The 13,758-nt window shown below is 38.2% G+C and overlaps 1 protein-coding gene across 1 annotated transcript; it reads right to left on the reverse strand.

Moving 5' to 3' along the window:
• Window positions 1-302: 302 nt before the first annotated feature.
• Window positions 303-9,346, reverse strand: irak4 (interleukin-1 receptor-associated kinase 4). Its single transcript, XM_026919172.3, has 11 exons — window positions 8,714-9,346; window positions 6,734-6,879; window positions 5,976-6,161; window positions 4,441-4,601; window positions 4,244-4,308; window positions 3,852-3,966; window positions 3,369-3,478; window positions 1,861-2,047; window positions 1,524-1,586; window positions 1,220-1,378; window positions 303-452 (listed from the first exon to the last, which is right to left on the reverse strand). Exons 1-11 carry the CDS (start codon window positions 8,872-8,874, stop codon window positions 426-428), a joined length of 1,380 nt encoding a protein of 459 aa, XP_026774973.3. The 5' UTR covers window positions 8,875-9,346; the 3' UTR covers window positions 303-425.
• Window positions 9,347-13,758: the final 4,412 nt, after the last annotated feature.

The following is a 13,758-nucleotide window of genomic DNA, read 5'->3' on the forward strand; positions in this document are numbered from 1 at the left end:
CACTTAATTGCTACTATTGCTTGTTCTAAGGCACTGGTGTGTACTTCCTACAATGTAGCACAACGTGTCAGGAAAACTTCTAGCATGACAATACATATATATATATATATATATAAGCCAAAAATGTGCGATAAACCACTGTTGAACATCTGCACGAGCCAACAATCATGTAAATGGAATTATATAGTGAATTATGTCTCATGTTTGGTGGTCTTGAGAGTGCTTTCTCTGTAATGTTTTTTTTAAAGAATAAAAATATTTAAATCACAAGTGACTTCTTTAATTTAACAACATCAAACCACTTACTGAGAAGTTTGAATTTCTTTAATAGGGCAATAAAAAAAACAAAAACAAATATAAAGTACAAATGAGTTCAGTCTCTCATCGCTCTGCTTGTTGGGTCTAGGTGAGATTTTTCTTAAGATTTAAGATCCCTCCAGCTCAGCCACCACCTAGCAGATGAAACCACAACACAGAAATGTTCAACAAATGAAAAAAAAATCTATTCAGTTACCTAGATTTATATATAGACACTGTATTGCATCAAGAAACATTATACAAATTATGTTGATATGGTGCTAATGCACTCCTTGTCTTGTTAAAGCTTGTGCATTTAATACATATTTGTAGCAGTTATCAAAGCTGTGCTTTGCCCTAAAGCAGTTTTTGTTTATTAGCACACTTCAACATTTAACACAATGACACTGTGCACAGCTGGACTTAGTAAGGTAAATGATATTACGGCTCCAAAGGACGAATACAGCTTAATAAAGAACACACTGATGTGTTTGCTCAGGTCCATAATAGCTGATCTCTGAGCCATGTCGAAACATATGATTGGTGTAGTGACATAACGGTAAACTACCTCAAATTATAATACTGAGCTCCCAAAAGACGAAAAATGTCAGAGATCTCAGCTATAGAAACCTGACATAAAACTGTTGGTCAAAATATTTACTGACATACCAAACGTGAACATTATCTTTCATTAAAAAAATAGATTACTTAAATATGCTAACTGGAAACACCACCAACCCTACACACACTACACTTGCCTGGTTTCCCCTGATAAACCATTGCTACATAGCCCGCATTTGCATACCCCAACATGCCAGGCTCTTGATCCAATAACACTTGCTTGTCAAATGTTAAAAAGTAACTCCTATGAGATTTTCAGCTCCCGTTTTTTTTTTTAATGCATCAAAATTGCAATACACACCTCCTTCATCAGAGGTCTCCTGTTCTTCCTTTCACTCAGGCACTGGCTGGCCACACTGTACATCCTTTCCACAGACTCCATATCCCAATCCAGCATTTTCTTATCTATAAACTCCTCCAGTGTGATCTCCTCATCCTCTATCTCATCCTTCATTTCCATCTGAGGAAGACAACAAATGTGACATTACAGAAATAGTGCTTCAACCAGAGCAAAAGACATCAAGTGTGTGATAATGGTGCATGAATGTGGCTGAGAGTGTGTAATAATAATATTATGAGAACAGCATTCAGTGCTCAGGACTGACCAGAAGTTTTGGGTCCCGGTTTTCATCAACAGGAGGGAGTCCGGACAGAATTTCCAGCAGAACCTGCAAGAACCAGCATGTCACATTTACCGTGGCCTAACTGTACTGAGTGCATGGTTCATTGGTTCATTTGTTATAAAACACTGGCTGATGTCTCTTCACTGTAAAGTTGTGTGTTGACTGTATGTTTTACTTGCAATTACAAGTGAATTATACCTCCATCACTTCTGATTTGAAACTTTTCTATTCCAAAAGTTACTATTATACCTTTTCATGTTGTAATTACACAATTTACAGTGTCCAGTTTCCATCTGTTAAGAATTTAGCGTTGACGTACCACTCCAAAGCTGAAGACGTCTGATTTTGGGGTGATCTCTCCTCTCAGGGCCTCTGGTGCCATGTAAGCTGTCGTACCCACAATTCTCTCAGTAATCACTGTCGTACATGAGAGCTTAGCCGATGCACGCGTTAAACCAAAATCTGAAATCTTGGGAACGAAGGATTCATCCAACAAGATATTTCCACTGAGAAGTAAAACACATTTTGTACATATTATTTTATTAAAGTGCACTCTTATTATTCATTTTTATAGTTTTTCTCAGAAACTGAAGCCACGTACATCAAGAGTTTGGTATGTGTGACCAAATATCAAACCTGGGTGAGGTGGCAGAAAACCAACAGAACCTAGGTGCAGTCCACACCAAGTATGAAAACTATGTGAGGCTGGGAGTCAAATAACTCGACTGATTCAACTTTTAAGGTGTGAATGTTTGCACTGGGTGCAATGCACAAATTGGACTGTTCGTGGTGGAGTACAGGGCTAAAAATCTTCTTAAACTAGAAAGGCGCAGTGTGTGCATGTACACCTGCAGGTACAGGAATGGACAAATCGGTCAGCTCTCCTTCATCACATGACAGCTACCAACCAGGATGGGTAGGTCAAACACGTGCTCACTCTAAGACAGGTGAAGTGTCCTCGAACTGCTGCATCACAGGGCACTGTAACACACTCGGAGGAAGGTGCTATCTGCCCTGTTCTGCATACATGACGCCCAAGATTGGCTAGTATTTGACTGACAGAAGAGAGAGAGTAATACCATCCCTCCCACCCAGACAGCAACTTTGCTCTCATGACTCCCGGCCACAGATGGCTGTTGCATTGTTGATATTTGAACTTGCGATTTCCAAATGATATGGTGAACGCTTTTCTGTTGCACCATCTTTTACCTTTATGTGCAGCGTGAACATAAAACACAACAGCTCACAGCTAACCAGTGGCCAACAACATGACTTTTTGTTGTGGACGCAAACACAATATACTACGTCAGATCTCAGACACAAAAAGATATAGTCAAGTTGTCCCCTATGAAGGAATTGCTATACTCATCTGTGTCTGAAAGAACAAACTTAGCTCGCTAACTAGTTTGCCATATTTTATTACATTCTGTAAAAGCTACCACTTTTTAGCCTACTCAGAAATGTTTCCAGGCAACCAAAACATGAGACTGGGCAGCGTATTAGAGCTTTCACTTGGCTATTGTGCTAGCTAATGCATTTATTATGTGTTTTCCTCACATACCCAGCAATAACTGCTATTTATGTCTTGAATGTTGGTTATGGGACTAAATAAACATTAATAAGATCAACGTGACATACCTATTATTTTCTAAGTGTGAACATAAACTAAACCCTCATGATAAAAATCCATCTTTGTTAAATAAACAGGACTACTACAATGCAAAATGACTACACATAAGTAATTATATAACATTGAGGTATGGATTCTGAGTCCAAAGCTGACCAGCACTATTCTAATGTGTCAGAATTAAGAATTAAGTTCAGTACCTTTTCACATCTCGATGTATGTGGTTGTGGTGGTGAAGGTATTCAAGGCCTCTGCCTGTTCCAAGTGCTATAGCACACCTCTGCTGCCAGGACAAAGGACTGCTTCCCTCCTGCACACAGGATTATCCAATAATGTTTTATATAAAGTACATTAAAAAGCCACTGGTACTTGGTTGTAAACGATATCTAATTTGCTATGTTTGGATTAAACTCAATTGCATGTACAAATAGAATAGAATTTGTGGATCGTCATTCTGAAAAAAAAGGTTATGAAAAAGGGTTCAAACTGCTTTAGACTGGGATGTGGGGTTCTCAGTGCAACCATTTAAATCAATGTCCACTGGAAACATCTGACTGGTGTGGTGACATAGTGGTAAACCTCCTCAAATTATGAAATTTTTCCACCCAAAAGACAAAAAAGTCAGAGATCTTATGTATAGAAACCTGACATAAAATTGCTGATCAAAATATTTAATGACATACCAAACATGCTAGTCGATCCAATAACGAACCGTTAGACATGTAAGCATAGACTAAACATGGATACTGGCCATCACAGGAATAACCAACCATATTCACCAGATTCACATGTTTTAACCTGAAAAAACAAACAAAAAAAACAAAAAACAGAAACACATTATTGCCATGAAAGGGAAAAATGCTCTAGACAAACTAACAGACACTGGGTCACCGTCTATGTAGTGAATGACCATATGATCATATATGGTATGCAGTTAGCAAATGTAATATCTAAATAATAAATACTAAGCTATTACAGTTATTATGAGAGATCAGTGATACAGAGACAGAGGGGAAAAGACTGACACAGACAGACAGAAGGGTAGGGAAGATCAGATTGCTTATTGTAATCTCACCTCTTTAGTGTTTGAATCTCTTGATTGAACTGAGACTTGAGCTCCTCAGGAGACAGGTCATCTACCTATGAGCAGAAGATCAAGAATAATGACCACATTGCACACTGGTTCACATCTGTTCACATATGTGCTGCTTATTATTATTACCAGCATATTGTATGTGCACGTGAATGTACGTCCATCACTCAACGACTTACTAAATTCAGTTTCTTTACTGCCACAGGCTTGATATTGTGCAGACCCTTGAAAACGATTCCAAAGCCGCCCTCCCCGAGTCTGCTGCCTCCCACTGAAGCTGGCCGTTCATCCCAGTTCCCTGTGATTTGTGTCAGCTCCCGATAGCTGAAGGCGTAGAAACCTAGATTCAGAGGATATATTCAGAGAATATGATTAGGTTTTATTGCAGAGTCTGATGTCTAATAGCAAACATTGGTGAAATCTTAGTGGTTTTTGCTTATTTGTCTCAAAATTGTAATAAAGGTTTTTGATTTCTTCACAATATAGGGCAATATTCAGATTTACTTACTTGTATTGGTATGTTAAGTTATTAGTATATATCAGTATTTACACAGGGAAAGCTTACACAAGTGCAGATTGTTAAAATTGCCTGTGGACAATTCATGCCACCAGATTTTTCTTTTATAGAGCTTTTGGGACTGCAGCTTTTTAGTCATGTCTAAACCACTACCTTTAAATCAAGTGCTTGCCTTTAAGGAATGTGTGAATTGCAATATGATATATTATAAAAGCAGATGACAAAATAAGGCTGATTAAGGCTGACTGTCACAAGGACACAGAAAGCATCCTAATCCTAGTCACATTAAATTGAGATCATTTCAAATTTTTTTATTAGATTATATGGGCGCACCTATATTAATTGGCCGCTAGCCTTTAAAATAGTACTTGATACAATACACCCTATTTTTTTCCACAACGAACCAGACGTAGAATAATATTTAGAACCAACAGTAGCAGAAACCCTGAAGCCTAGGCAGGAGTGAAAAACAAACTAAACTGCAGCAGAAGTCACTGAACAGGTCAAAAATCACATATTCCTTTATTTTTTATTTAGTGTGCCAGCACAGTAAAGTGACTGAACAATGCTGAGGTAATAAAATTGTAATGTTTGCATGCAATGTACTTGCTTTTGGTTTGCTATTTTAAGATTTATCATTAATAATTTGCATTCATATTTAGGTTAGTTTGTGCCTTTCTCTAAAGAAAATGATTTAATGGATAAGCTGACCAAGCAGTTATCTGCTATGGTACTTTAAGTAGACAGAGTTCATAATTTTATTTTAAATCAACAGGCCATATAAAATTCAGTTCCCTACATTATCTGCATTTTCTGTCCCTAACATATTATCAGTGATTATGATGCTGTCTCCTCCACAGTCTCCACATAAAAGAAAACATGCCTTCTACATGGATGATTGATTTCATATTTAACATTTAATAATGCCCTTCAATGCCATTCAAAATGTTTGAGTGCATATACAGCCCCAAACCTGTCTTTTATGGTGAAATATTGTGATTACAACAAACAGTGGCACTGGACTTAATACTACTTAATACTAACAATGTGCTACTAATAATGGGATATTTGTGCTGAGGAGCATGAACTCAGACCAGCCACTGTGAGGATGTCAGTATCGGATTAGGACCGGTACACATTAATATCTGTATCGTACTGTAATCCCGACATGACCTGAACACACGTGGACAACCATACCTTCTTCATTAGGCTCTTGATTCTCCTCCGGTCCTGTGGTGCTGTCAGGCAACGCGTAAGGGGTTTCTTCTTTCAGCTGTGCTTTATCTAATCTTACTGCACAAAGCTGAGTCTGCTCCCGGTGATACTTAGTGGGTGGATCCTCGACTTCTCTCCAATGTGTGGCAACAGGTGCTGGAGTTATATCTAATTTCAGGGGCATATCAATAATAACCACGATTTTATGACATGACCATAGTGACAATGATCTCACACTTTTATGAGTTACAAACCTGAGTTCATAAACATATTTGGGCTGTGGTGTTTGAGCAGGGTTTATTAGAAAAATGACTAATAAACATTAATAGCCTAGGAATAAAATAGTATGTTTTACAATCTTAGGTAGCTAGGTAATCAGAGACAATAAAGTAATATTATAAGTCAAGAGACTTTTTTTCTATAGAAAAATAGTGGAGAACATTTAGGAGCTTATCTTCAATTTCACTGGTTTAGTCAGACTCCCCAAAAGATTTGTTATTGTTAACTGAGGTATCCAGATGCAAGTATGCATTTCCTGGATTTAACAAATCAGAAAAAATAAAATAAGGGGAAAATCTAACCAATTTTTGTCCATGGTTTCTTAATAATGGGCCCCACGACACAGGCCTACATATAAGAGCCAGGAATCAAATAGTTCTTAATATTTAGCCATTGTTATTATCATCATCATCAACACAGAGCAGTTGTTCTGGTATTACATTTTGAACAAATCAAATGACCTGGCAGTAGTACTCTGGCAGGTGCGAGCAGCTTGTGTCTGATGAGAATATCCACCAGTTCCCCGACTGTGCAGTTTGTGGTACCCCAATCATACAACAACTCCACTGTAGGACTTTTACCTTGGGCCACCAACCTCTCAAATCTCCTGCAAACAGAAAAAAGAAACATTAGAAAACAATCTGCAAACTGTTACACTCCTGAGAAATCTGCCAGCTTTTCTTTATTATGGTACATGACCTCTGTTGTTTCATTTTAAACTCGTGCTGGTTTACAATATTCACTTCCTCTTTGTTGAAGCTGGATGTCAGATCTGGGACTAAGTATCCCATCAGGGCTGAAAGCAACCTAGCAATAACCTACCAACCACATGGAATACCATAGCAACCACCTAGCAACACCTTAGCAAATGCTTAGCAACACTGAGGACTTGCTTAAATTACACAGTAGCAACAACGTTCCAACCACATAGAATGCTACTGCAACCTCCTATAGCAGGGCTGTCCGATCTTATCCACAAAGGGCCAGTGTGGGTGCAGGTTTTCAGTCCAATCAAACAGGAGCCACACCTGATTCCACCAGCTTAATCAGTTGACCTTGGCTTTCAATAGACTCAGATGTGACTTCTGCTTGGTTGGAATGAAGACCTGAACCCACATCGACCCTTTAAGGATAAAACTGGACACCCCTGACCTACAGCAATGCACTAGCAGCAAAGCGAGGGACTTGCTTAAGCTGTGCAAGCATTTTCTTTACGAAATACACAACTGCAGTTATATTATGGGTTATTTGGTTGCTTGTGCTATCCTGGTACTTGTTTTCATTGTTCACTTCATGCTGAGTGTGTAACTGAGAGATGTCTGATATCTGATACTGACTATCTCATCAGGGCAGATCCATCCATCCATCCATCCATTTTCTGTATTGCTTGTCCTACACAGGGTCACAGGAAGCCTGGAGGGACTCAGGGCACAAGGCAGGGGACACCCTGGACAGTGTGCCAACCTATCACAGGGCACAACTGCACACACCCATTCACTCACTATGGACAATTTAGAGATGCCAGTCAGCCTATAATGCATGTCTTTGGACTAGGGGAGGAAACCAGAGTACCCTGAGGAAAGCCCCAAAGCACAGGGAGAACATACAAACTCCATGCACACAGGACGGAACCGAAAATCGAACCCCCAACCCTGTAGGTGCGATGCAAACATGCCACCGTGCCGCCATCATCAGGGCAGATATTAACCTGAAATACTGGACTGGTATCAGGTCAGGTTTAGGTTTTACACTTTGATCCACTGATGCATTTTATGCTGCAATTAAAATTGCCAATGACTGACACCACAGAGATGCAAATTAAAACACATCATCACGCTTGATCTGATGTTCTGCAAAATAATGTGCAGTAACAGAAGGTTGCATAGTTGACTGAGTTACTGTGATGTATGTATTGGTATATATATATATATATATATATATATATATATATATATATATATATATATACACTAATCTCTAAGCATAATATTTTTCCTTTTTTGAGTTGCTGATATGAATATTTTCATGGGAGAATTCAAAAAATATTCAAAAATGATGACTGATTTGACATGTCATGTGTCAGCGAATCAACTTTTCCCAGAAAGCGTCCATGTCTCAGCCCTGATGGAAAAAAACAAAAACAAAAACAAAAACAACAGAAACCATGACAGAAATTCTAATGGTTTCCACTATAAATACCATTACAAACCATTACAAAACCAGCTAACCATTAAAACCATTATTGGTCCTTATTGGTATCCACTAGACATAACATTCCACCAATATACAGATGGCAACAAGTGACCAGTGAAGACCCACAGGGACCATTAGAGTTTCCATTAAAACAGTACAGTTCCCATTAAAACCATTACAAATTCTGTAGGGGGTTGTTTTTAGCAGCTGGAAACAAAGAGTGAGTGCAGTTTTGAGTAATACTGTACCTGAGGTGTAACTGGGTGTACCTCGGCTCTCCTGTGTCTTTCTGTATGTTTACCAGGACAGTTTTCCAGGCGTCTTGTGGATCCAGGAAGTCAGAGAGTTTGTGCAGAGTGGAGTGGCTCAGCTTCCGCACTAACGTCTCAGAGGTGACGCTCGAGCTCATACTCACGCGCTATACACTGCTCCTGAAGACACCTAGTATTATTATTACGATTATTATGATTTTTTAAAATCAACAAACCGCCTTACACTCCAATAAAGAATCTTTTCTTTCGTTTTAAAACCAAAGCTCCACTTTAACAGCTCTAGGAAAACAGTGCACGAGCTGCCAGACTAGCAGTGATGAGCTTCTTGTTTTGCTTCGCGTGCGTGTGGAGTTTCCCATATTGACCAACTTCCTCTGTTGTAGGTCATTTCCCCTGCAGCTGTACAACTGCCTTTACCAGCTGACAACTGCCTTTCAAGCAGAAACCACTCCCCATATTATCTTAGGTAACTTTATGATTAAACTATTTTCATCTTTCCATCATTTCTACACGTAAAAAATCAAGTCAAAACGTCTAAATTCGGTAGAATATAACCACAAACCACTGTTTTACACTGGAGACCTGTATTTCCGTGCAGAGCTCAATGCTGCCCTCCAGTGGTGGGATCCTGAAGGACATCTAGAAGCAACACAGCATCATAAAAGCTCATAAACTGTATTTTTTTTTTTCTTCAAAAGACAGCAGTATGTGTTATAACACAAGTGTCTGACTAAATGTCTGCAACTACTGTTTCTAAATTGGTTTTTGTATAAAATAGGCCTTCTTCCAAATATCCTCTTTTATTGAATTACAGTCTAAGATTTCATGACATGTCAGCAGGTATGTTGTTGCTATGACATTCCAAATATTCATAAATTCTTCCAAATGATTGATTTATCCCACAAATATTTGTGAGTGTTGAGAGATCTAGTATCTCTGGGGGTGGGGTCAAGAAATCGGTTTAACCACTTAAATAAAATAAAAATGGCGGAATGGGCATTTGGGGCCTTGTTGGAATATAATTTACAGTGTGTATCTCTCTGTCTCTCATTTCTATAAGCACTATCTGCACAGAGTTTCAGTAATGGTGATTAGAGAGACAGATCTGATCTGGTCTGTGTCTGAATTTCATTATTGTGTTATTGTGTTATTAGGTTTTGAAGTGGAACATCATGCTGTTTGTGAAATATTGACAGCATGGGCTAGCTCACTAAGAGCAGGCATCAAAGCACTGGATAGGAGTTGATAGATAAATCTCCTTTGATATATAGGCTGTAGACAGAGAGAGTGAATTAATAAAATATTTTTCTAGAACCCATATGGAGTAAACAGTCATTTCCCATGTGATACGTATGATCTTTTGTGGTTTGGACTGGGAGTTATAGATCCTGGTGTGTGTTTAAGATTTGTTCCACATGCTAGTTTCGCTTGGCCAGAATAAGATAGAGAAGGCAAAAACTGCATTGTTTGCAGGGGATAAAAAAAAATAGGATTTAGGTGCTTTGGGAATGACAACAATATGAGAACAGTACCGTTTAATGTTAACATCATGATAACAAGTCGTAAAGGCTTAATTTAAAAAACTGTTGTGTGTTTTTAATAGTCCTTGTCAGCTTTGGCATCAGAATAATATGAAAATATTCTCTTATTCTTTTCATGATACAGGAAAGTGTTGTGAATGTGTGTATGTTACCCAGTGATCAGGGGAATATTCAGTATAGTTGTTAGAGATTCAGTGTAAGGTTGTTCCTGCTCTATAGACTGGAATTGAAATAAAAACTGTCCAGCTCCATCTTGTTCTTATTTAGGATCCTATTGACTTAAATACACTGTAATTAAAAACATTCATTACAATTGAATAGAGCAGGTTATGTACTATACTGTATATGGGACGAGGCTTCATAAAAAGCCACATGGCATGTATAAAGGCACAATATTTAGTGAAAGTGTAAATCATCTGTGCTATTAAACTATTGATTATAACATAATGACAAAATATAACTTTGCTTAGTGATGTATTCTAATACTGTATGTGTGTGTGTGTGTGTGTGTGTGTGTGTCAGAATAGACATGCCATTTAGACAGTGGTTTAGTAATGTTTCTCCTTGATGATAGAGGGCACTATGTGACGACTGTGAGTGCTGAATACACTCAGACTGCCCCATATTCATTCAGGAAGGCTTTCATTTACATGTATTCAAGACCTACATTGTGTCTATGTTTTGATGAAAGTGACACAAGCACATTTTAATGAACACACCAACATTTCAATAGTCGTCCTTTTTGCTCTTGGACTGTTATTGTCCTCTTCTACCTTAATAGAACAAAAGAAATCATTATTTCAGTTTGGAAATGGCATGAATTATACAGAATGTTAAAATATTACAAACCAATAAGAGATCGGAAAGCTAAGAATAATAAAGTACATTCTCAGAAATTTTTTTTTAGCAGCCTAAAGTATTTTTTTCCCTCTCAAGGAAATTTTAAGGATTCTAGGTAGAATCCTACAACAGCAGGTTTCCCTTTCCGAAAAGGTAGAACTTTAGAAAGCTAGAAACGTTAACCATCCATAGACTCATGAGGATCCATTTCTTAAAAAATAAAAAAAATAATAGAAACATTTGTCTAATGTGAGCCAACTTTGTGCTGGCTGCACTGAATTCAGTAAGAAGATCATTTTAGTGTGCTTTATATATGAACACACACAAAAAGGGAATAGAGTAAGAGAAGCGATACTACCATTTATTATTGTAGTGTTGCTGGAATCATCTGAATGCTCTGGCAATAAACTGTCATGCCCACAAAGCCCATTGAATTGAACTGAAATGAAAGAGAGAGAGATGGAGGGGAAGAGGAAGCTCCCCTGCTGATGGAAAACAAGAGCCCTGGTGGAGAGATGCCAGAGTGGTTTAAATCACCATCAGAGAAACACACTTGGCACAGGAAGTGGTCAGAGGTGGGCAGGGAATATCAGCAGGACCCCACTGATCACGTAAGTGGCGTACAGAGCAGAAATCACGTTAACAGCAGGGGAAACCAGTATCACACACAGACCTCAGGATGTAAATCTTCTGTATATTACCTGTATCTACACTCCTGGGCAAAAAAAAGGGTCAAACACAAAATGGACAAATATTAAGCTTTTAATGGTCTTAACAACAAATCATTGGTCAGGAAATTAGCAAGAATTAAACAAATAGATAAAGGAACTTAGTATGGGATAGCTTTTCCCTTTGATTTCTTTAAATGTTTAAGCCTCATGGCCCTTGATGGGCTGCATCGGGTATTACAGATAACCAAATAATGACTAATCTTTTAAGAAAAAAATCCCAGGAGATATTTTTGGAAAATTTTGTACACCCAAACATGTGTTAGTTTGAATTTTACATCAAACATTTTAATCATTATCATGATTTTACCTTTGTGTATAAGAAGATTATATAAGTGAATTTCCCTGTTTCTAGCTTTTCCCCAAACAAACAGTTCACTGCAGCAAAAGTAAACGAGCAAATGGTGGCACAGGAGGTCTCAGGAGTGCATTTCAGCGTGATCTCTGTGATTTAAAACACCAAGAAATAACACTTCCCAATAGATCTGTCTAATTGTATAGAAATACAATTAGACACTGCTACTGCTAGTGTCACAGGACACAGATGTGAATTGAGGCCTAAACAGTAGAAGTGAGAGTTTGGAGTCTATAGTCATTAGTGATCTTTCTCTAAGACTCTTGCCAGCTTCCTTTTCCACTCACTCTGATAGACAGGGTTAGCCATGGGGGGCTTTTCTTCCTGTCTCTCCATTCTTTCATTCTCACTATTCAGTACAATCTCTGTGTCAGAAGTCAGCCTGCATCTGCATTCAGGAGGAGGAAGCACTGCAATCAATATAAGCAAAGCACTATGGCAAAGTTCTTGACCCGTTTGACCCTGCCCTGGAGTTCTTAATGAAATGGATGAATTACAAAAAAGTTTTGGATTTAGCAGTGTTTTTTTTTTTGTGGAAGTTATACATGTTAGTATGCAATACTCATTTACAAAGGGATACATCGCCTTTGTAAAATTACATTGTGCACACAAGAGCCAATACAATCATTTCACACAAAGATCACCCTATACATACATACATACATGCAAAAAAAGCCACATCTGTATAAAAAAAAGCAAATACATTAATCATTTTGCTTGAGGGAGAGAAGAAAACCGTGATGGGCTTTCATTACAACTCGACAGTGAAATATGTCTCCAGGTTCCAGGTGCATTGATTATGCAAGCCTTACTTACTTGCACATGGTTCAAATTTTGCTGGACTAGGTCCTTTATCAACATTTAAATAGAAAAATGCACGCATGTGTTTGTGTGTGTGTGTGTGTGTGTGTGTGTGTGCGCGCACAAATGTGTACTTGTTTTTATAGCCTCTAATACCCCCACCCACAGAGTGCATTAAATTGTTTCACTCCCTATAGTCCCTGAAAAAGGGAGTTTGGTTTATTTTGGATGATTGGCTTGTTTTCTGTAGCAGCACATAGAGGGCAGTAGTGGCATTTAGAAACATTATAGTTCACACGATTGAAGCATTTTGGATGGTACAGTTTGGATTTAGTCATAAATTCACAGTTTGACTGAGCCAAACTAAATGTGTTGAGCTTGGTAACTAAGTTCCACAAGCTCAATTTAATCTTTAGGTACTCAATGTGTAGCCTATAGCTAAATGTTAACTAGCACCAGCGTGTTAGACAGTTAAGCCCTATTCTTTTGCTTAGAACTTTGACCTATGGTTTAATTTATTAGGAAAGGAAAGCTAAAGGTGACCTCCTCCAAATATTTTTTTTTTCTTTTCTGTTTATCCAGTCCCATCCTTGGTCATCATTCTACCACTCAGCCAGGTCAGGAGACCCACATATCAGCACAAAAGGTTAATCCACCAGATATTGTAAAGCCTCCCCCTGATTTCTTTCTTTTGTTCAGATTCTAACAGGATATAGCCTTGAGGTAAGTGTTTGGGAATCAGGTGGCAATTCCAGC

This window comes from Pangasianodon hypophthalmus, chromosome 9 (genome assembly GCF_027358585.1).
Source record: "Pangasianodon hypophthalmus isolate fPanHyp1 chromosome 9, fPanHyp1.pri, whole genome shotgun sequence".
Lineage (NCBI taxonomy): Eukaryota > Metazoa > Chordata > Actinopteri > Siluriformes > Pangasiidae > Pangasianodon > Pangasianodon hypophthalmus.

Excerpts from the sequence above, each read along its gene's own strand:
- irak4 (XM_026919172.3), bottom strand. The coding sequence starts at position 8,874 with ATGAGCTCGAGCGTCACCTCTGAGACGTTAGTGCGGAAGCTGAGCCAC. Across the intron at positions 2,048-3,368 it reads ATACATCGAGATGTGAAAAG|TGGAAATATCTTGTTGGATG; the intron begins GTACTGAACTTA and ends TTTACTTCTCAG. Across the intron at positions 1,587-1,860 it reads ACGTCTTCAGCTTTGGAGTG|GTTCTGCTGGAAATTCTGTC; the intron begins GTACGTCAACGC and ends TGGTTCTTGCAG.